Source organism: Lacerta agilis, chromosome 3 (genome assembly GCF_009819535.1).
Source record: "Lacerta agilis isolate rLacAgi1 chromosome 3, rLacAgi1.pri, whole genome shotgun sequence".
NCBI classification, from domain to species: Eukaryota; Metazoa; Chordata; class Lepidosauria; order Squamata; family Lacertidae; genus Lacerta; species Lacerta agilis.
In genome coordinates, this window is record NC_046314.1 from 8244791 (window position 1) to 8269530 (window position 24740).

At 45.4% G+C, this 24740-nt stretch overlaps 1 protein-coding gene across 1 annotated transcript in view; it reads left to right on the forward strand.

Moving 5' to 3' along the window:
• Nucleotides 1-12981: 12981 nt before the first annotated feature.
• The window catches only part of FOXO1 (forkhead box O1), a 42104-nt gene continuing 30345 nt past the window's right edge, over nt 12982-24740 (forward strand). Inside the window, exon 1 of the mRNA XM_033142770.1 lies at nt 12982-13579. Within this exon, the coding sequence (XP_032998661.1) occupies nt 12995-13579 (585 nt within the window). The 5' untranslated portion in view covers nt 12982-12994. The remainder of the gene's footprint in view (nt 13580-24740) is intronic.

Genomic DNA, 24740 nt, shown 5'->3' on the forward strand with positions numbered 1-24740 from the left:
CCCTTCTATTTGCCAGGAGGTGATGGGACCAGTGGCCATGATCTTAGTTTTTTTTATGTTGAGCTTCAGACCATATTTTGCGCTCTCTCCTTTCACCCTCATTAAAAGGTTCTTTAATTCCTCCTCACTTTCTGCCATCAAGGTTGTGTCATCAGCATATCTGAGGTTGTTGATATTTCTTCCGCCAATCTTAATTCTGGCTTGGGAGTCATCCACTCCAGCCTTTCGTATGATGAATTCTGCATATAAGTTAAATAAGCAGGGAGACAATATAAAGCCTTGTCGTACTCCTTTCCCAATTTTGAACCAATCAGTTGTTCCATATCCAGTTCTAACTGTAGCTTCTTGTCCCACATAGAGATTTCTCAGGAGGCAAATGAGGTGATCCGGCACTCCCATTTCTTTAAGAACTTGCCATAGTTTGCTGTGGTCGACACAGTCAAAAGCTTTCGCGTAGTCAATGAACCAGAAGTAGATGTTTTTCTGAAACTCTCTAGCTTTCTCCATAATCCAGCGCATGTTTGCAATTTGGTCTCTGGTTCCTCTGGCCCTTCGAAATCCAGCTTGCACTTCTGGGAGTTATCGGTCCACATACTGCTCAAGCCAGCCTTGTAGAATTTTAAGCATAACCTTGCTAGCGTGTGAAATGAGCGCAATTGTGCGGTATACCTACTTGTATACCTGCAGTTTAAATATGTCTACCAAATAAGCACCAAGCCAGCAGCCAGACTGTTAACTGGGGACAGACAGCCCGAGGATATAAGACTGATTCTGGACTGATTGCATTGGTTACCAGCTGGTTTCTGGACTCAGTTCAAAGCGGTGGTGGTTGGAGTTTGGTAAATATATTGCAAAAAGTGTGCAGAAAGAAACAGTCTGGTTGAAACACTCTGCTGGTTGAAAGGATAAGGTTTATTACTCATGGCAAACAAAACCATTCTAAGTATAAGTTTTACATGCGGCCAAGAAGTTAACATTAGCACATGCTAACTCGTTCTCAGACTGGCTTGAGCTAAGTAAATTTGAAGAGGAAGCAGGAAGTAAGTAAACGTCTGAAAGGAAGTAATCTACTTTTCAAACAAGTTGTTTCTAAAAGAGAAGGGAAACCTTCCTGTCTATCACCCCACACTGATTCAGGTAAGTTGAACTGCTCTTGGAGGTTTTTTTGGGGGGTGTAGCAGCAATATTTTGTACGTCACTTTGAGACATTTGGAGACATTTTGTAAAAAGCAATGAACAAATATAATAATAATAAGTCACGATGATAATAAGCATGCCACCCCTTTTAACACACTTTTGTGCTTTCCCGCAGACGAAGCTGTGCATTGCAGAGAAAATTGTGCATCTTAGGAGAAATTCGCCCTGAAATTCCCATTTATTTTCACGAGGACTTCTTTAAAGAAATGGCAAACTGATCTCGAAACGTGGAAGCCTGAACTTAAGACTGCAAAAATAAGAAACAGGGAGAAACTGAAATCGACAGATTTGGCTACCCCTAGCAATGTGTAAGTGTCCACCCTAGAGTTAGAAGTAGAAACTGGGCAGGAAACTATTTGCATGAATCTGCCCCCCCCCAATAATTCTAACAGCTTCAAACACAGTAGCTCAGTTGGTAGCCCACAAGACTCTTAGGGTTGTGGGTTCAAGCCCCACACTGGGCAAAAGATTCCTGCGCTGCAGCGGGCTGGACTAAATGACCCTCGTGGACCCTTCCAAAACTACTATTGTATGATTTTATGACTGTTCTTCAGCCCACTGTTGTTTTGCTATAGTCCTGCCACATTGATCATCCTATCCTTAAACCTCTGTGAAAGTTTTCCATCATCATGTACTATCCGTTGCGATTCACAAAGCTTGGGATGCCATTCATGTTCTAAAACTGACAACTACCCTCGGTGGATTTCCTCCTTAAAGTAACACATTGCGAAAACACATCAGCTGGTCACCTTTGCTGCTGCTGCTGCCGCTGCTAGTGAAATAAACAAAAGGTTCTGGATCTGATTCATGGTAATCAAAAGATCAGTCCTCAGCTCGTTACCATGACTGCTGCAGGAAGCAATCACAAGCGATCACATAGTTCATGGTTCTTCAGGGACACCATTTCAAATTTCACAGTGGGTGGGGCATGATTCACAGTCAAGTTCAAAGGGCTTTTCTTGGATATTTTCAAGTAGAAATGGCAAAAAGGCATATAGTAAAATGCTTGGGCGTTTAGTAAAATGCTCTTCTGAGAAATTTGTGTGTTTGTGTCTTGTGATGCCATCCAAAATTCCAGTTGCAGATTATGATTAAGCAATTTATTTTGGAATCCAGAATACTGAAAATTACATTCAGAATGACCCAGAAAAGGATAAAAGCTGTCAGACTGAGAGTTTCCAATATGAGTTATTACTGTCAGGCATCTGTACTTACTAAAGTGCTACAGTGATAAGATAAACTGATGTTTCACTGCCAAGCAGAACAAATAAGAATCCAGAGGTAGACCAGGTATGTATGCTTAAAATAGAAAAGTGATTTTGTTACGAGCTTTTTTTTTTAAGGTAACTACAATAACAACAAAGATAGCTTTTAAAAACTGCTTTGAGGGGTTTATACTTAGAACATCTCCATGCTGAAATCTGAAAAGGCATTCCTATAAGAACCAGTTTTCCCAGAAAGTAAAATACAGTTTCAGCACACCACTGTAAGAAGCAATTAAATTATGTGTGGGATAACCAACCTCATATAACCAACATGTTTAAGTCTAATTACCGGTAACGCATGAAGGGGTTAAGGCTTAGCTAGGTCACTCCCTCTCACCTGGGGAGAGAGGCAATCATGCTTGTAAAGAAGTCTGAACTGATTGCTCCAAGTTCAGACCACATGGCTCTTACAAGCCATTCTTGTGTTCCTACGCCAATAATTTAGGAACTTTCAAGACTGTAACTATGCCAAGTTCTAGTATGTGTGCAGGTTTTTCAGAATGCTGTATGAAAAAGCACCTGAATCTGACCTTTGGAGAGTTTGTAAGTAAAATATTTTAACTTACCCAATATAAGGTCTTTTTCTATGCTAAGGGAAGGGAAGAACTTTGGAAGGAACTCAGAAGGGCATGTTTTAAAAGTCTAACAACCCATATTTCCATGCTTTACTTTTATGCATATTCTGTAATTTAAAATCTCTGCTGGAGTTCTCTCACCAAAAGAGTACTTGCCCCAAACTTGGATCTTGGGATCCAAGGAATTCGCCTTTTTTGTATGCCCACACTTTTCCTTGTCAGCAACATTATGTACTGGGTGTGCATGCCAAAGGGATATGTGTATGATCTATACTGAAAATATTTCCACAATTCTCATTAGGTGCAAAAAGTTGCAATCATAAATACACCGCTGCCTTTTGCCATATATTTGTGTGTGTACACAAAATAAATATATTTAACAGTTTATCATAACATTTAACACACAACCGTTGATATCCAATGTTGTACCATTTAGTTGCTTCTAGGAATGGTGTGCTGAAAGTGTTAGTTGACCAGAAATATAGGTGTTCTATGGGTGGAGTGTGTGGGATGGATTAACATACACATTGAAACATAGGATATGGGGAGATATGTCCCCCTGCTTACTAAATGGCACTTCTGGTACCTGTGCTTCTTCCTGAGATTTGATCTTGACTCTTTACCAGCCTTTCTCATCCTTGGATCCCCATATGTTGGACTACAACTCCCATAATTCCTGAGCACTGCTTCTGCTAGCCAGGGACGATGGGAGTTGTATTTCAACAACATCTGGGCACCCATGGTTGAGAAAGGCTGCTCTACACTGCCTAGAGCAGGCTTCCTCAACCTTGGCCCTCCAGATGTTTTGAGACTACAGTTCCCATCATCCCTGACCACTGGTCCTGCTAGCTAGGGATCATGGGAGTTGTAGGCCAAAACATCTGGAGGGCCGAGGTTGAGGAAGCCTGGCCTAGAGATCTCTGCTTCCTCTGTGTTGAATCCAGATTCCATCGCATTTCATAATAAACTGCACAGTGATGTTGATGAAGCCAAGCCTCGCTTTTCTTTGGCCTCACAACCTGACAACATCCCTCTTTCTCTGTATGGTAGCGAGGTTGCCCCTTTTGCATTTTGACTCAGCCCTGTCAACACAGCGTACAAAAGGTACGTCTGCGGGCCACCACTTTTGAGAGCTGGGCTTGGGATAGTTTCAGGCCACAGCATCAGTCGTATGAGTCAAGTTTCCTGTCTGTTACCAGCCACTTGGGTGGGTAGCACAACTGCTGAAGAGAGGACAACTGGACAGGCATTGCAGTACAGCACAGCACACACATCTTCTGATATTTCTCAGAACAAATGGATTATAACAGAAACTGAGAGGAGGCTCTAATAACAATGTTAATTCTTCTCTGAAAGAGAGTGGCAAATGCTTAGATATGCAGAGATCCGCCATGGCCACATCTCCTACAGTTCTGTTATACCTTTCACAACTCGGCTTCAAACCCTGAATATATTCCACCCGTGTCTTAATTTTCTCATTTCTAAGAGATCCAATAACTTAAGACTTCTGCTCACAGATATCCAGTGAGCAAGGCCGGCTGTGTGAAGAATGCCATTTCAGATTTCAGATTCTCATTCCGGAACGTTTTTTGCCAAAATGTGGAAAAAACAGGCTATTTTAGGAGCACTGGTTGTGTGCAGGGCTTTTTTCAGACGGAACTCAGTTCTGGCACCTCTCAGGTGAGCACCATTGCCATTATAAGAGAACAAGAAAAGTAGAACTGGTTGTGTGGCTTTGCTTTACATCTTGAGTACCACATAATGTCTAGTATAAATGCAGCAAAAGAAAGGATTGCACAACTGTATTCCGTGGGCCTCTAGCACATGATTGACATGTTCAGTCATAGGTCTGGGCTGTTTGGAGGTGTTGATTCCTTTTGGTTTGGTTGAAGTGAGGCGGTTACCACACTTGGGGGCTATTACCTCTGAAATAAAAGGGCCACGTGGGTTTAAACATAGAGGCTGCTACCTCGCTTGTGGCGAGTATTCGCTATTGTTAGTATTATTGTTTGTGTTTTCTATTTCTTAGCTTTTCCAGGCATCCATATTCTCGTACAGAGTTGTCAGACATGCAAACCTTAGCTTTCAAGTGTAATTTCTTCTGGCTAACTTTAAAGTATTGTCCTGCAATGTGAATGTTTTAAGCACTGTTATTAAATGTGCGAAGGTGGAGTCCCTAATTGAGAAGGAAAGTCTCCAGACTTACCTTACGGCAAGAAACCCATCATAAACCTTCCATCACTAAACTCCTTAACAATTATGGTTTCGGAGCATTGACTCTTCAAATGCTAGAGGTGTGGCTACAACTTCGGCTTCAAGATGCCCTTTTACAGCAGTTGAGACCACTATTTTGGCCCCAATAGGTTTACCTATACGCTCTTGTTAATGGGTCCTTATGAGACAAGCAACTTACTCTAGCCATATACTAAGCTCCTAATTCACACAAAAAGTATTTTCTCTCTCAGTTGTTGGACAATTTCAGACTGAGACAACTGTTAGCTGCTGCTTGCTTGAATGAAACTGCAAACTCTGTTTTGGACAGAAGCTACAGACCAAGTCAAAGAGAGAATGATTTAGGTATAGAGATTAGTGAAGAGCAATGGAATAACATGTGACATGGAAAACTACCTTTCTCTGCCTCTACTTTATTAAGAAAGTGAGTTCCTAAGGTGATGTAAAGATGGTGTCTGATTCCAGCAGAGTATAAACAATACTCTGCTGGAGGAGATGTAGTGAGAGAAGGATTTTTCTTCACACATGGTGGCACTGCCCTCAAGTTAACCCTTATTGGTTTCAAGTGTTCCGGACCTTATCTAACATTACTCAACAATCTGTCTTTTATCTATCACTGAGGATGTGAGCGACAAAATCATACACAGATAGCTGCTTGCGTTTTTCTTAGCATATGCCAGACATGAAATTGCTAAAAATTAGAAGGGAGCTTGAAGGTTCTTCATATCTTTAATTTAATGTAATTTCAAATATATATTAAGCAGAAAAACTTACATATAACCAAAACATTCTCCAGAAAAGTTTAATCAAGCAGGATTTATTTGTAGGTGTTTGTTGTATTTATAACAAGTTGTACCAATCCACATACTCTACCTATTTGGCAGGTCAGATTTAGGAGATCTGCCGTTGAATTAAACCTTCTGTAATGTTCTTGATATGTAAGATGATACATTTTGCCATGCGTTCTTTGCCTTGACTTCTGGGATGTTGATTATTATTGATCAATTGCTTTCTTCGTTCTTGCATTGTTAAAAATAAAGAAGCAAACATTTCATGCCACTTAGTTTTTATGAAGCTGGGGTATTTTTTGGGGGGTGGGGTGGGATGGCATCTCCCTCTTTAGGGTTTTTTCCCTGTAGATTTTTCTGAGGGCCAGCCATATGATTAGGCAGAGTGAGGTGGCTGCCCCAGATTATAGATGCTGGAGGGCTATGACTGGAAGTGACCTGTTGTCAGTGTTGAAGTCAGATTTGACTGCCATTTTAGTTGGCTTTTGTACATGAAATGGAGACAGATGACCTACTGTTATTTGCCTCAGGCAACAACATTTATTGGGCCGGTCTTTCCATTTGGAAGCCCACCAGGCTACTTCTACTTGCTTTCCCCTGCAAAAGATAGCAAAACACAGTAGGAAAAGCCCCACTGCCCCATTTCTTGTGAGTAGACAGCAACTGGAGAACAGAAATCCCCACTCCACCAGATGTTTTGAAATAAGGGAAGCCCACCATCTTCTCCCCCTTTCAGAAGACTATCTTTAAATAAGTGAAGCAGGGTGATGTAAACATTCACAAAATAATAATAATAATAATAATAATAATAATAATAATAATAATAATAATAATTTGTACCCCGCCCATCTGGCTGGATTTCCCCAGCCACTCTGGGCGGCTTCCAACAAAAATCAAATACATTAAAATATATTTTTTTTAGTTCTGGAAAGTTCTGGTTGATAAAAGCCCTGGTTTGTACAAGCCCTGGTTCGATAGTATGTCCTTGCCTTATTCAAGGGACTTACTCAAGGGCCACTAACTGCACCCATTAGTTACATCCAGATAACCTGACCTTTTCTTAGTCACAGATCTTTCCATTTTCACAATTACCCATCAGCTTCAGGGACAACAGTTATTTTCTGGTGATCCAAATAAATGGCTTTTCTCCAAGGCCTAGCAGCAGAATTATACAGGAAAATGAGTCCCACCGCACAGCATGTTTTGCAATCTTTCCAGAGAGTGTAGGCATGTGTGTAACATGTGAGTGGCCCCTTCCTAGAGGAAATTTCATGTGACAGAACAGAATAGAATAGAATAGTTCTTGTGGCATAAGAACTAAACAAGATCAAGGACCTGTATTTTTACTGTGATCTTGCAGGCTGTTGGCTCTCGTATATGAAACAGATACTGTATATGCCTGCTGGGACCACCACAGGAATTACACTTGGAAAGTTAGGAGAGCTGCGGTGGAGCTTGCTTACATTTATGTGCCCATCATATGCTTACTTTGGTACCCAAAGACACCTACTTGTACTTCAGTTTGAATAACAATATTCTGCAGCAAGGGAAATATAGTAGTATTTCTCTCAACAGGCCAAAGGTCCACTGCTCATACCAGGAGGGTAACACCCTGTGCTGAGGTTGTATTGAAGTATTTATTAGCTAAGGATAAATAGTCTTAGGCAAAGAGCAAGGAAAAGGCTACCTTGTCCCCTTTAAAGGGAGATAAATGGTGGGTTGGAGATGAAGAGGCCAAAAGAACTAGCCTTCTCTGTTTTGTTTAATTCCTTACAAATACCAATTGTCCTGGAAAGTCACAGTACCTTTTTCCCACCCTTCAGAGTGAAATTTTACGAGGAGCCACTTCCATTCCCTGTGGTCATTCACATTATTTTGAATGATACTGTTAATAGCTTCGTGAAGAAGAAGAAATGAAACCTTTATGACTGTGCAAAAGATGTATAAACGCAATCTGGCAACATGCCTGAATTTACGGCAGTCAGTATTAGGCCATTAGTTAAGTTCACAAATGTTTCACTACCCGTGGAGGCTGGTCAATTAGGGCAAATGTAGCACTGCCCCACCAACTTCAGTCTGCCCTGCTGCCTGCCCTCTGACAACCGGTCCAGAGGGTGGCACTGCCTGCCAGCTTCCTCCTAATGACTCTGTGTTGTGTTGTTGCAGAATTCAGCAGGGAGGAGGATGGGGACAAAACTGGAATTAGTTGGCTGCTCCCATAATTGGTGCTGGCTACACCTGCTTCTGGGTGGCGCTGCGGTCTAAACCACTGAGCCTCTTGGGCTTGCTGATCAGAAGGCGAGCTCCCGTTGCTCGGTCCCTGCTCCTGCCCACCTAGCAGTTCGAAAGCACGAAGTGCAAGTAGATAAATAGGTACCGCTCCGGTGGGAAGGTAAACGGCATTTCCGTGCGCTGCTCTGGTTCGCCAGAAGCGGCTTAGTCATGCTGGCCACACGACATGGAAAAACTGTCTGCGGACAAACGCCGGCTCCCTCGGCCTGTAAAGCGAGATGAGCGCTCCAATCCCAGAGTCGTTCGTGACTGGACTTAGCTGTCAGGGGTCCTTTACCTTTTTACACCTGCTTCTGTCTTACAGTCCCAATGTTGGGCAGCATGTAGATAAGAAGAGTTTGGATTTGATATCCCGCTTTTCACTACCCGAAGGAGTCTCAAAGCGGCTAACATTCTCCTTTTCCCTTCCTCCCCCACAACAAACACTCTGTGAGGTGAGTGGGGCTGAGAGACTTCAGAGAAGTGTGACTAGCCCAAGGTCACCCAGCAGCTGCATGTGGAGGAGTGGAGACGCGAACCCGGTTCCCCAGATAACGAGTCTACCGCTCTTAACCACTACACCACACTGGCTCATATGGCAAGGGTGTCGGGGAGGATTGTGTTGGACATCTGGTAATAAGCCACTGGGAAGTGACCCTAGCTGTGGAATGGCTGTTTTCCATGCAGGATAAAAGACATAACTGGCAGGCATTTGGTTTGTTTACAGCACAATCCTATACTGTACATATCTGCTCAGAAGCAGGTTCATGGGGGCTTTAACCCAGGAAAATGGTTACGGGGTTGCAGTTAATAATTTGGGTGCTGTTTATATAGTTATTGCTTGCTTCGTTATTATGATTTTATTGTGTTCTTTTTGAGCGTTGTATGCCACTTTGAATGTTGGGAAAGCTGCCTATAAATGTTTTAGACAAAGAAACAAAAAAGATTTCGGGTGCAGGCTGTCCGCACCAGAACTGTTCTGTCTCCTGTTTGCTTGGCACCATCTGACCGAGAGGACTTCCGTATACCAGCAGCTGTAAACTCAGGAATGTTGTTAACACCCACCCAGGTTCCAATTACCTGCCAATTTCCAAGAGAGGACCACCAAAATGATCTAGCCCAACTCTACTAATAGTTTCAGTAGCAAATGAGTGGTTCCACCCCCAAGCCACAGAACACGTAACATTCAGGGGGACATGCTTCCATTAACTGTTCAGTCGATGCCATTTTAAAACATTGGGTTTCTCCCCTGCCTCCCCATTTATTCAGCACATACCTAAGTGTGGTGTGATTATTGGAACTGCTAGCGACTTGTAAGCTTGGAACCAGGGAATTGCCATTCTTTTGTGTAAACTTGTGTGTGCGTTTTCCTCTGTGGAAAGTGACACAATGGCAACACAGCCTGCTGCACTGTTAACCTGCGTTCAGGGGCGTTCCTAGCCCCTCGGCTGCCCGGGGCGGGAAGCCAAGGGGCACCCCTGGGGGGCGGGGCATCGTGGCGCGTGCGTGCGTACGGCGACGGCCCGGCATCCCCGGGGGCGGGGCATCGCTGCGTGTGCGTCATGACGCACGCGCGCGCAGCGCCGCCCCCGCCCCTGGGGTATGCCGGGCGGGAGCTTGGGAGCATCGGCGGGCTACAAAGAGCCCCGAAGCCGCAGCCATAGCGCAAAGGGCTGCCAGGCTGCGGCTTCGGGGCTCTTTGCCGCCCACCGAGGCTCCGGAAAGCGGCGGCCCGGCATCCCCGGGGGCGGGGCATCGCTGCGTGTGCGGCGACGCCCCGCCCCCTGGGGAATGCCGGGCGGGGGCTTGGGAGCATCGGCGGGCTACAAAGAGCCCCGAAGCCGCAGCCATAGCGCAAAGGGCTGCCAGGCTGCGGCTTCGGGGCTCTTTCAGCCCACCGAGGCTCCGGAAAGCGGCGGCCCGGCATCCCCGGGGGCGGGGCATCGCTGCGTGTGCGTCATGACGCACACGCGCGCGGCGACGCCCCGCCCCCTGGGGTATGCTGGGCGGGGGCTTGGGGGCATCGGCGGGCTACAAAGAGCCCTGAAGCCGCAGCCATAGCGCAAAGGGCTGCGAGGCTGCGGCTTCGGGGCTCTTTGCCGCCCACCGAGGCTCCGGAAAGCGGCGGCCCGGCATCCCCGGGGGCGGGGCATCGCTGCGTGTGCGTCATGACGCACGCGCGCGCAGCGACGCCCCCGCCCCTGGGGTATGCCGGGCCGCCACTTCGGGAGCCTCGTCCGTGCAGCGCTGCTGCTCCCAGGGTGACGGAGGGAGCGGCGGCGCATGGGAGTGGTGGGACGCGCCGCCGCTCCCTCCGTCACCCCGGGAGCAGCAGCACTGCACACACCCGCCTAGGGGCGGCACCAGGGGCGGCCCGCCCCCACCGCCCCCACCCTACGACGCCCCTGCCTGCGTTCAATGGTTCTTGCATCCTGCTAAGTGTTACATTTATATGGTAGAACACTAATAATTCTTTAAAAAAGTGAAGGGGAAGAAAATATAGCTGAAATCTTTACACAACCAAGAAGCTCGCTAGGCCAGTTGTCTATTTCTCTCTCAGCCTAACCTGTCACACAGGGTTACTGTGAGCCAGTTATATCCACTGCTGGAAGATAGCAATCTCCCCACTGTCATTCTCACTTTGATGACCTCTAGATGATACTATTGTAATGTGCGCTCAGGGAGGTTGTGAAGACGGTCTGGAAACTTCAGCAAGTGGAAAATGTGGTCACTCACCAAATGAGGTGAGGCGGGTGGTTACTAGGGAACGGGGCCTTTTCAGTGGTGGCACCTCAGCTGTGAAAAGCCCTTCCCAGAGAGGGTTGTCTAGCAGTCAGATTGCAGACTTTTGGGCCCTAGTTAAAGAGCTTTTAATCCCCCCATTTTATTTTATTTTTAGTTACATGTTTTTAGTGTGCTTTTAATTCGTTTGCATTGGTTGTGTTGGTTGCACTGTTAATTGTTAATAATGTTTTAGAATAGAATCATAAGAGTTGGAAGGGAAAATGAGGGTCCTCTAAGCCCAACCCCCTGCAATGCAGGAATCTCAACATACGTTCCCCCATCCAATCTGAAACCATACTGGACCTTGCTTAGCTTTGCAAACGTGCTAGCAGATTTATTTCACTATATGTCAAGAGCAGGGCTCCCCCCCCCAGCTGCAACGCAACAGAACGTAGTTCCGGCACCTCTCAGGTGGGCGCCAGTGCCATTATAAGAGAACGAGAGTGGGTGAATTCCGGAACCTCTTTCTGTAGAAAAACAGCACTGGTCAAGAGCAGTGTGGTACAGTGGTTAGCGTCAACCTGAGACCTGGGGTCCAAACCCCTACTTGGCCATGTAGCTCACTAGGTGAAGAAGGGCTGTTCATGGCTTCTCAGCTGTGCCTACCACACAGGGCTGTTGTTAGGATTAAATTGGGGAGGGGGTAAACTACTGCAAGAAGATCAAACCTATCCATTCTCAAAGAAATCAGCCCTGAGTGCTCACTAGAAGGACAGATCCTGAAGTTGAGGCTCCAGTACTTTGGCCACCTCATGAGAAGAGAAGACTCCCTAGAAAAGACCCTGATGTTGGGAAAGATGGAGGGCACAAGGAGAAGGGGGCGACAGAGGATGAGATGGCTGGACAGTGTTCTCGAAGCGACTGGCATGAGTTTGGCCAAACTGCAGGAGGCAGTGAAGGATAGGCATGCCTGTCGTGCTCTGGTCCATGGGGTCACGAAGAGTAGGACACGACTGAACAACAACAACAACACAAACTATGCACACCACCTTTAACTCCTTGGATGAAAAGGTGAAATATAAATGCAATAAATAAGCAAAGTAAAAATAAATAAATTTATTTATACCATCCGTAAACTACCCAAGGAGCTATGAAGATGGGTGGTATAAAAGTCAGACATGGATAAATACCAGTATACAAACAAACCATAGGTAACTGAAGTCGGCCCACCCAGGGGACCCCACCCTAGCGCACCTTCTTCTCCCGCTCAGCGTGCCCTGCCCCGGGATTCCGCGCGCCCTCTTTCCGCTGCGCCCTCCGCCCTCCCGCATCCTGCCTGCCGAAATCTCGCTCGCTTCCGCGGCCGCAGCAACCACATCCTAACCCCAACGCCACTCACTCACACGCAACCGAACTTAACGCGCACACACGTGTACTCCCCCCCCCCCTTCCTCGAGGGGTAGGAAAGCAACACCCGACCCGACTGAGCAGCGGGCAGCAGGCACCGAGCTGCCTCGAGAAGGGGCGGGCGGGCGGGCGGCCTTGCCCTGTTTGGTTCCCCCGCCGTCGCGGGCGACACTCTCAGCCCTTCCCCTCAGCAAAAGCAGCGGGGCCGACGGGCGCTTCCCCTCCTGTGGAGCGGGAAAGCGCTGCGCTCGCCCTCCAGGCTCCGCCTCAGAGGCAGCGCCTCCAGGGGCGTTTCGGGCCGCCCTCGAGGCCGCGTCCCTCGCCTCGGGGCAAAAGGGGCGGCCCCGGAGAGGTAGTCGGGAGTGGAGGCGCTTGTCGTGTCAGCGGCGGCCCGCTAGTCCCGCAAGAGAGAGAGGCGAGCGCGGCTGCCGAGGGAGCTTATTATCCCGACGAGGCGCAACAGGAGGCCGAGCGAGGGAAGAGACGCGAGTGCCTCTCCTTCTCCGTCGCCGCTGCCTCCTTTCGTTTTCCCGCCATGGCCGAGGCTCCTCAGCCCGTGGAGACGGACCCCGACTTCCAACCGCTGCCCCGCCCGAGATCCTGCACTTGGCCGCTGCCCCGCCCGGAGCTCGCGCCGCCAAGCCCGGGGCAGACTCCGGCTCCGACCCCGGCCAGGGCCGCTTCTCCGCCCCGCTGCGGTCGGGTGGCCGCGGCCCTTTGCGCCTCGTCGCCCGGAGGAGACCTGCTCAGCCTGCTGGAGGCTGGCGGCGGCGGCGGAGGCGGAGAAGGCTTCGAGGCGGCCGCCGGCGGAGGTTCTGCCGCCGACCTGGGCGCCCCGGGAGGCTGCCTCTGCGGGGACTTCCCGTGCCTCCAGCACCCGCAGCAGCAGCACCCGCAGCAGCAGCAGCAGTCGGGCCCGGCCTTGGCCTCGGCGCCCCGCAAGAGCAGCTCGTCCCGTCGCAACGCCTGGGGCAACTTGTCCTACGCGGACCTCATCACCAAGGCCATCGAGAGCGCCCCGGAGAAGCGGCTCACGCTGTCCCAGATCTACGAGTGGATGGTCAAGAACGTGCCCTACTTCAAGGACAAGGGCGACAGCAACAGCTCCGCCGGGTGGAAGGTCAGCAGGCGCTGGGGTGGTGGTGGTAGTTTGCCGGGCGGGAAGAACGGGGCGATTTTATTTTATTTTTTATTTTTTTTGCCCCCCCCCCAAAAAAGTTTGCAAAGTTTGCTTTGGCGTGCAGCAGGGAAAGTGGCCGGGCGCAAGCTCTGCCTCCCTCCTCGACGTTGATAGGGCAGCAAAGGGGAGGGTGAAGGTGAAGAACGCACGGCAGGATTTTGCCAGCCCCCTTTCCTCGCCGCCACCCCAGCCAGCAGACACGCAGAAGCAGTGGGGGGAATTGCCGGCTCGTCCGCCTGCATCGCCTTTTCCCTCTGCGCCACTTGCATCCTGACGCCAGGGCATGCCCAGGCCGAGGGGGTTGGTTGTGTGGGGTTGGTTTGCCCGTGTTTTCGGTCAGCTTGGCGTGTTCTTAAACCCCCCAACCCCTTGGCTCTGGGACGTGGTGTATCCGAGTAGACGGCCGGTCCCCAGATAGTTTTGTGCCTTCCTGCCTTTGTCAAAGTTGGTCGAGCTGGATGTGTAACTCGGTGCACAGCTGGCTGCAAGTTCGAGCTGTGTCATTTCCTCTGGCAGATTTGAGAGGCCCATAAAAGTGACGGTGATTCGATCCTACTTAGGGTAGAGTTTGGGGAGGCTCTGGGGCAGCTCAGGAGGAGGTAGCTTATTGCTCTGTTGGGCTAAAGCCGTAGATAGCAGATTGAATGTGTGATGGGTCTAGATGTGAACATACTCGAGGGGTTGGTACCCTGCTTTTGATTGATTGATTGATTGATTGATTATAACTCTGTGCTGCTTTTCATTCAAACGAACACCAAATCGGATTCCAAACAACAACAACAACAACATGATAGAACATAATAGAACATCACAAATACAGCATAAATCATACAGAATAATCAACAAATCATCAGCAAAACAATTGCAATCTATAAAAAGCTGTTAACAAAACTAAAGCTAAGTATCAAAATTAAAGCAAAAGTCATAGCACATGATTAACAAATCAATACGGCATTTAAAATCTATGAAACAATATTAACAGGGTTAATAATACAGCAACTAAGTACTGCTAAGTTTATATATAAACACTCTCCACACCCACATTATTAAGTTGGTCTCATCAGGACAGATGCATATGCTCCTTTCCTGAAATTCTGTTCTGATGGTAGCCATTGCCAGGAAATGCATGTTAATTTCTGCACAGCTAGCTTTGAGAGACTGCACAGTAGTATAAATGAGTAGAGCAATTTCTGTCTCTGAAAAAGTCTAAACTTACTTTACTAAGGGAAACAGTTGCCACACACTCATTTACTAATAAAGTATCTTTGTATAGATATCCCCTGGTATAAAGTAAAACACGTTGGGATACTTGACCTTTTAATCTTCCTTACAGAGGAAGTTGCTGATTTACTGGTATTTTGTGGCTGGATAGCTTCTGTTGGGCCCTGAACTGCTCATTGGCTAGTGAGGGATCTATTAAGGGGTTTCTTAGGAAAAATATTTTTGAACAGAGCACAGGTAGTTAAGTGGTTTTTTCTGGCATTTATTTATTGCCAGAATTAATACGCTAAGCAAAATTACTGCAGATTGGAAATAGATGTCAGATAACTGTAAATAAAAAAGGAGGCATATATATAACTGACACAATATGCTAAGGATAAGTAATTGGCAATCTCTGTGCCAAACTGCTCTTTGGTTGTACTGTGTGATCCTTTCACTTACCAACCCCAGAAGAAAAGGAGGAATGTGAGTAAGCTGCATTTTGGGCAATGAGATTTGGTAGCATTTCATTTGGAAGAGGAAAATGGAAATATTGGCCTTTCCACCCCTCCCCCACTCTTTCAGAGGAGAAAAAAACCCTAGTTGCTAATGAGGTGTTTTTCACTTGGTACCCCACATATGAAATTAATTATTGGCTGAGTTAATGCCATGACTGTTTAGCAGTGTGTTAGCTAAGTTTTAGAAATCGTTTCCATTTTCAGATGTACTTCTTTTTCTGTTGAGCTGCTGGTTGGGCTGCAACTCCAGCAACAGTACTTAGAAATACAATAAATCCTGCCGGAAGATCTTCTGTTTCAGTAAGAGGGAATAGGGATGCCCACTTGACCCAGCTTTGAGAGAGTTCACAAGCAGATATTCAGTGGTCAATATTAAGCTACATATATCAACACTTACGCGGGTTTAATTTTTTTATGTGCACAGCCCCAAATTTAGTTTATTCCTCTGTTATTTACTTTGTATGATCACATAACAATGCTGCAAGTATCGATAGCCAGGTTGGTACGTATGAGTTTTCCCTTGTGGAAAAAATAGTTTTTACTGGGTTAGGATAAAATGTAGGTGTTTACCCAGGTAAATACTGTGTCATATGGTAAAGCTCTAAGCAAGGCATTTTCTGCTGATTGCTGCATAAGTCAGTGCTTCCTGTGCTGGCAGACTGCATCTAATTAGGCACAAGTAATGGCCACACACTTTATTGATGCCAAACTAAAGCTGGACTTGGGCTGATTCTACACAATTTGCATTCTGCCATTTTCATCCTTGAGGCGAAACCTGCCTTTGACAAATAGTTGTAGTATACAGACTTAGAAATAATGATGCATCCAAAATAAAAGAAATAAAGATTTGTGGCTTCTCTTGAGAGCTTCTCTCTAGGAACTTTAAATGCCTGTTTATTTTAATGAAAAATGGGAGTCTTAGGAAGCTATGAAACTTTACTAGACGGATACAAAAATACTTTGTTGTTTTTATATTGCTTACAAGCATAATGAACCTCCTACTAACTTACTGGTAGTTGACAGGAGCTCTGCTTGATGCTAACCTCTAAGATACAGTGCACGTGTTTACATGATCATAAACAGCAAATGTTTTCTACACTCAATACACTTTCAGCAAAGTAGATGTCCTTAAGCTTTGTAATATTGTCTCATATTTGACCTGGAGTAGTCATTGAGATGGTTGCATTCCTTAATAAGTCAGAGTAGAATTTGCCCCTTTTATGATTTTTGATTAGTCATGTATTGCTTTTCTAATGAGAGTACTGCCCTATCGCTTCCATCAGTTGCGTGCAGTTTTATTGTATCACCTGTGGTGTCATCAGTTGAACTTGCCTTGGTTATTTTTCTATTGATGGCAGGTGCCCCCCTAACAATCTGCTTTATATGCCTGTAAGCAGGCACCAACCCATACCTTAATGTGATCCCCCCCCCCCCGAAGTTAACATTTTAAATTTGCATTTCTTTTAGATTTTTGTTAAGCAGTTCCTTACAATTATTTTAAGAAGATTTTGTATACTTTTTTGTTAAATTCTACAGTTGTAAAGGGAGATGGAGAAAGGAATGCTAAAACACATTTGGTTATACAGTATATTTTGTGGCATCTTTAAAAGCTAAAAGATGGGATAGACTTCTGTGGGCCAGAGCCCCAAAACAATAACACATCCCAATGAGAACTGTCTGCCGATACTGTCATATTGTTTGTGAATTATCTGCACCAGTTGAATCTTGTCAAGAAGTACAGTGATTGAAATCTGCATAGTACTTTTGGTGATTTTACTTACACAAGAACGTAGGATCGCTAAGACTAGGTTTAGTATCTGAAGAAGTGTGCATGCACACAAACGCTTATACCCAGAACTAACTTAGTTGGTCTCTAAGGTGCTACTGGACATTTTTTTAAATCTTTAAAAAAATTATTATGTCTTTTACCATTTTACCATTAGTCAAAAACAATTCTCCATTCCTAGTGGCATTTATGTGAATTCTGGTTAAGTAAATCCTAGTAATCTAGTTTTACTTGTTTCTCTGGGCGGAAAAATGAAGCAGGATTATAACTGGTTGCCAAAACAGGAATATCATTACCTGAATATTAGTTTTAGGTATTTCATATTTTTTTTCTCTGAATGGAAGGGAGGTTGTGCAATAAAATCAGTTACTCTCCAGTTATGAGGGCTCCTGACATCACCCTTAAGGAATTGGTTCTGTTGCCCAAAAAATTTCCATTTTCTCAGTGTTCAGTGGACAATATAATCCTCCCCTCCCCACAACATTCGAGGCCGAGTTCTCTTCTTTGGTGCTTCTTAAGCACACTGACATTTCTCTATTTTTTTAAAAAGGGAAAGGCTACCCTATTTTATAACCACCATTTGAAAAGAAAAGGGGTCCTTCCTTACTTTAGTCGTAGAAGGCTATGATCTGTTTCCATTGCTAGAACACACACCTCCCTGGTTATTATTATTTTTAATGGCAATATGGTTGTTGCCACCCTGGCAGCAGTGCTGTTTTGGGAGTCCATAAATGTGTTTGGCAGGTGCTAGCCATAAATCTTAACTGAGCCAGCTGCCTCTGGTTGCCCAACACAAAGTGAGAGCCCTCTTCCGTTCTCTGTGTTTCTCTCCCCACATACACACTGCAAATAACTTGAAAAGGGGGAAGAATCTCTCACTTTATACTGGGCAGGAGACACAGACCCTTCTTGTCCTGCGAGTATTCTGACGAACTATTTTTATTTATTTAATAGGTTTTATGGAGAACTTGCAGGAAGGGAGGAGTCAGTCTCTCACTGCACATCAGGCTTTGGAGACACCTCAAAGTGCTGAGGATCTTTCATTCCTGCCAAGTGTTTTTAAATCCCAGTGTGAAGTGAGCAATGAATCCCTTTTCCCATCTGCATGTTTTCTGCAGGCATATACATAAGAAAGTGCTCTGCTAATAATTCCTTTGTCTGCAAACTGGGTTTCCTGGTTACTTTTGACGCCTTGCCTGTATCTCTCATTAGAGTGGAAAAGTGATAGCTGTTCACAGGAAACAAGGACTTGGTAGTGATTTGCCAGCATTGTTTTCTCCACCCCAAAGTAGAATCAAAGCAATAAATTTATACTCCTTCAAACTGTCTTCTTGTATGGGAAAACGTTGTTGTTGTTGTTGTTTCTTTAAAAATTGCTGTGCAAACACATCTTGTACTAGGAACAGAAAAGTAAGCTGCCCAGTGTTGTTATTCCTAGATTGAAGATGAGGGTGAGGCTTAGAGATACTATGTCAGTGTTGTAGGTTTGGGCATAGTTCATTGTTATCTCCATATTGCAGGCTTGGCTAGTGGGAGGAGGTGTTGAGAGAGTGAGTAGCTTACAAGAACCTTGAATTGTAGTCCGGTAGTGGTCCCTGCATTTCAGGCTGCTGGGAGGAGCTGAGATTGATAACAGATTTCTAATTAAGGTTTAAATAACTGATAACTACTTGCTGTGGGTTAAACCACAGAGTCTAGGGCTTGCTGATCAGAAGGTCAGCGGTTCGAATCCCTGCCACGGGGTGAGCTCCCGTTGCTCGGTCCCAGCTCCTGCCCACCTAGCAGTTCGAAAGCACATCAAAGTGCAAGTAGGGACCGCTCCAGCGGGAAGGTAAACGGCGTTTCCGTGCGCTGCTCTGGTTCGCCAGAAGCGGCTTTGTCATGCTGGCCACATGACCCGGAAGCTGTCTGCGGACAAACGCCGGCTCCCTTGGCCTATAGAGCGAGATGAGCGCCGCAGCCCCAGAGTCGGACACGACTGGACCTGATGGTCAGGGGTCCCTTTACCTTTACCTTAACTACTTCATCTGTACTAGTGAAATACAACAGCACAGTACACCTGTGCTATTAGCAGTAGCAGAAGTTGTGGTGGGGCTGTGCCGCTCACCCCCAGCTGTGTCAGTGTGGTTGGCACAATGCGAACACAGGGGCAGGAGTGCCAGATTGGCTTCACCAGCATGCTTGCACCATACTGACCTCACCACTTTATTTATTTTGCCTCTCCTGCACTCTGTCCCATTATATAGCAGCAACCTCAGCTGGAGGGAGGTCAGGTGAGTGGTACAGCTCTAGGGTTTATTAAGATGCAGATAGAGCAGTTGCATAACAGGATATGCAGATGTCATGTGGACACATTTTGCTAAGTGCTCATTGCATAGTCACATTCGAAATAAACTATACAGCAGTAGAAGATGTATCACACAAATCATACCTCAGGTTGTGGCAAAGGCTGCCTCCTTTGCCGGATCAAGTCCACGCCCCCCGCAAGCAAGATATTGACTGAAGGCACATGCCTTCTACTCCTTTAATTTGCATGGAGATGTGCTGTGCACATGCTGCTCTTGGAGAAACTGATGGGAGATGACAAATTATTTTAGAAAGAGGCACCCTTCTTTTTCCATCTCTGTGTCTAGAAGGCTTTGGGAAGAGGAGGTTCTGGAAAGGGCAACCATAATGAACGAGGGGATGAAGGAACTCTGCTAAGAGGAAATTTTTAACAACATTTGGGGCTTTTTCTTTACAGAAAAGGCAAAGAGACCTAAGAGAGGTGCATAAAATTGTGGAGGAAGTGGACAGAGAAAAAATAGTTCTCCCTGTCTGATAACACTAGAACTTGGGGACATCTGGTGAAGTTGAATGTTGGAGATTTCAGGACAAGGAAAAGTATAGAATCATAGAATTGTAGAGTTCGAAAGGTATCCGAGGGTCATCTAGTCCAACCCCCTGCAGTGCAGGAATCTCAATTAGATCATATATGACAGATGGCCATCCAACATCTTCTTAAAAACCTCCATGGGAGGAGAGTCTGCCACCTCTTGCAGGAGTCAGTTCCACAGTTGAACAGCTCTTACTGTCAGAAAGTTATTCCTGATGCTTAGCCAGAATCTCCTTTCTTGTAACTTGAATCCATTGGTTCAGGTCCTAGCCTCCAGAGTGGGAGAGATTCATTGAGAGGGCAATGAGACTAAGGGCCACAATTTGACAGACAACTCAAACGAGGCCACCATTTGAACGGCCTTTTAGCCTGGGGGTTTCATATGATTTATCAGTATATTTATATATTTGTGTACCTGACTGGTCTTTCTCCAGTATTTTTATCTGTTTTATATGTGTATTTTTAGTCGCAATGGCCTGTTGGCTACGTGAATAAAGTTTGATTTGATTTGATTTGATTTGAATCCATTGGTTCAGGTCCTAGCCTCCAGAGTGGGAGAGAACAAGTACTTTTTTCACAAGGCATGTACTTAAATTATGGAATTTGCTCCCACTTGAGATAGAGATTGCTGCTTGTGTGGATAGCTTTAAAATTGGATTACTGTACACAAATACATCAAGGATAAGACTATCTGAGGAAACTAGACAGGATGGCTGTGTTCTGTCTTCACCATTGGAGGCAGGATACCACAATCTGAATTCCAGTTGGTGGGAATTCCCAGGTGGGGAGACTGCTGTCGCACACAGATTCCTGCTGCTGGGCTTCCATAGTCCTAGTCTAGGGATTCTGGACTAGATGGGCCTTTGGCACGAACAGCAGGCTCTTACATTTTTACTCGTGTGGTTGCCATTGGTGGTGACTGCAGTATGACTCACAACCAAGGCCAACCAAAATTTAGGGAACTTGAGGTGGGATATTTATAGTGTAGGATTTAGTACAAAGATAGCGCCAAGAGGAGGGGGGCAGTCTTGTAGGGAGTTTTAAGATTTAAAAGCAGAATCTTGGTCAATTTGAAGAGTTTACTAAGAATGTTCTGGTAAATTGCTTAGCCCTCTGTTGGCAGCTTGTTTGATTTCTGTGCACGTGCGCATGTTTGTGAGCGTGCGCAACGGAGGGATAGACTGCTCTGCCAGTCTTCCCACCAACCCTCTTACTCTTACTGCGTGGAATTCCATGCACTTCGCTGCAAACAGTTCTTCGTTGCCTGTGGCTACAAGGCTAATGCTGGCTTACGCACAAGGCTGGAATAAGGAATGTGTTCTTAAATACCCACTTTCTTTCTAGATATGAAAAACAGATGAAAAGCAAATAAGTGTTTGTTTCTGATTTCAGGAACAAGTGACAGTGTGATGTTTCTTCATTTTAATATAAGTTTTAATCTCTAGATTAATTTTAATCTCTAGAGTTTAATTTTCTTAGACTGCTTTCCAAAGTTCCTTTACATCCTCCTTATCAATGTAGCACAAACCACAGAACATTGAATAAGTCTAAAGCTACAAAATAGAGGAATGTTTTCAACTTTAATAATAATAATAATTAATAATAATAATAATAATAATAATACAGGGATAGTGTTTCCGTATTATTTGCTGTCGTGTTGAAGAATAAGACCGACAAGTTAGTTGCAGTCTTGTTTAGGAAACTGCTCTTTATCTGGAAATCATGATGGAGGGTGTTAATTAGAATGAGGACACAAATGTGATTTTGACACCTGTCTGCTGCTGCACAACTTGAAAAGCTGCAGTGCTAATAGTAGCTTTCATTCTGTGCCATAATGGGTAGAACTGAAGTCAACAACACAATTCAGGGGCCTTAAATGGGGACAGCGTAGTTCAATACATTCAAGTGACCTTAGAATTTTCCCCCTGTTAATTTCTTTCCCGGATTATCTTCCAGCTTTCTGTAGAAGAGGGTTTAAAACTTTTATCAGTCTAAACTGTAGAGAAAAATCTTGAATGGTGTTTTCTGCTTATCTTTATGGCCCTAAATATTCCTGTGACACTGGCTGTTCACTTCTATATGTCCTCTTGTGCTACAGCACTTAAGTGGGTGTCCTTGAGCAAGTCACTGCCTAATATGTCTTGCAGGGATAGTGTTGGGGGTGAAATGAGAGAATCTTGTGTATACCTTACTGAACATGTTGTAGGAAAGTTTTCAAACATGTGGTCAACAAATAAATAACAGTGGTTCGTGGCGTGATGAACTGCGTCAGCCTTCAGGCAATGATCTAATCAATTCCAGTTGATGGTAATTTTGTTCTGTATGGCATCTTTCTGGTTCCCCCCCCCCCCGTATGTTATTGCAGAGCTCTTTAGCCAGTTATGCAGTCCTGATGCAATTGCAAAGGCGAGCACTATTTTACTTACACACACACACACACTGAAGAGGTTGTGAACTGGAATAAATACGTAACGTCAGCATCCAATAATTGTTCAGAGGCAATTTTTAAACTGTTTTCTTTTTTATTTGATCATTTTAGTAGACTTAAGTTCTGCCTTTCCTCCATCACGGAACTCAAGATGGCATACATGGGGTTCTGGGGTTGTTTCTCATCCAGACCCAGACTTGCTTAGCTTAAGTAAAATGGCTGCATCCTGTGCCCTCAGACCATTTCCTGATTCCGCCTCCACCTTCCCCATTCTATTTCCTCTGACTCTTCCTCATTTCCGACTTGCTACCTACTACTGATGCTACCTTTATGTGCCTGCTCAGCAGTTTAGAGCCTGTCAGAATAGTTCCACTGCACTGTTTCTAGCTAAGGGGGTATATTGCAGTTCTGTGACAACTGCATGTGGTGCTCTTTTCCCTCTCCTGGCTCTAGATGTCTGGCTGCCCACGGATGCAGTGTGTCAGGAGCCCAGGCACTTGTTGAACACCTGGTGGCAATAGCACTGCTTCTCTGAATAGGAAAGGTCAAGATGGGCATTCGGGTATTGCTGGGTGTGGGGGGAGAGAGAAGAAAACTGCATTGTGCCACTTGGCTGCTTTCCTTCAAAGGGCTGTTAAATGCACAGTTGTTAAAGTGGATTATTTAAATAAGGTTAAATGTTTGTACTTTAACCAGCCATGCTAAAGAAATTATGCAAATATGATACCCCTACTATGCATTTCTTTACAAGATCTCACACTGCTTTTTATGGTGTGTGTGTGTGTGTGTGTGTGTGTGTGTGTGTGTGTGTTTTGGGGGGGGTGTCTCCTGTTCTGGGTTGGGGGAATTACTGACAAGTACCGGCATATTCTGATTTGACCCTTGAATAGCTTCTCAGATCCCCAGATGTCCGTATTTCTTCTTTGGCATGATGAGGAGCTTTATTCATCTTCCTCTTAATTATTTTTTAATGGTAAAATAATGCTTTACATAGTGCAGTTTTGACACCCCAAAATGAGAGGAAATCACTTGCCCTCACCTCCATGGGAGAAGAAACTGATATTGAGATAATTATATAGGCTTTTTCAAGGGTCAAATCAGAGGCTATTTGTTACTTATCTGATCTGAATCATCAGGAAGCAGTAAAACTGGCTGTACCTTTCAATGAGATTAGAAGGGACCTTTTTGGACTGGAACTTACTTATGAGTAGACATTATAGAAGGGCCTTGGCTAGGAGAAGAGCCTTGGTTGGTGATGTAACAGCATCTTAAGTGCTGTGTGAACCCTCCATTTAAATTCCACATCCAGGTAATTTTAGAAAAGCAACTCCTCAGCTTCACTGAAGAGTTCTAGTGTATAAACTTTTCATGACATTTAAAACATTTCCTCAGTGCAATTAAGCAGTGCTACAAGGAAACTAATCAATGTAAAACACTGCCATTCGTCTTGCTCCTCCCTAATAACCAGGTTAGGACGCGGGTGGTGCTGTGGTGTAAACCGCAGACGGGGTGAGATCCTGTTGCTCGGTCCCTGCTCCTGCCAACCTAGCAGTTCAAAAGCACATCAAAGTGCAAGTAGATAAATACGCACGCTCCAGCGGGGAAGGTAAACGGCGTTTCCATGCGTTGCTCTGGTTCACCAGAAGTGGCTTAGTCATGCTGGCCACATGACCTGGAAGCTGTACGCCAGCTACCTTGGCCAATAAAGCGAGATGAGCGCCGCAACCCCAGAGTCGTCCACGACTGGACCAAACGGTCAGGGGTCCCTTTACCTTTAATAACCAGGTTAAATGCAAATCAAAGACTTGACATAGATGTATTTTGGAATTTGTGATTTTAATTGATGTTGGCACAGGGCTATAGACAAAAGGAAACAAGGGGTGCTTCAAGTAAGAGACCTGAAAGGTTTGGGGTGGAGCACTGGTGAAGATCCCACAGGAGGACTTGGACAGAAATGGAAGCAGGGCCACAAATATAACACAAAATAGTATATGAAGGTTTGAGCTGGGGTGCCTATGTAAAAGAGGCAGGAAGGGACATTCATGGGAGCAGCAAGAAGCCAGGCAGACAAGGAAACTGGTATTCTGGGAGGAAAACAAGTAGGGAAACCAAAGGATAGATGGCTGGGCTGACTGGTCTTCTAAGAGAAAGGCTAGAATGATAGACAGATATATAATCTGGCTGGTACTTAACAAAGGTCTGACCCAGAGATACTGTAATACTTTTTTAACTGGGCCAAATTAAGGAGAACCAATAAGTTGTCTGTGTTGGATAGAGCTCTTAGGAGAGGACAC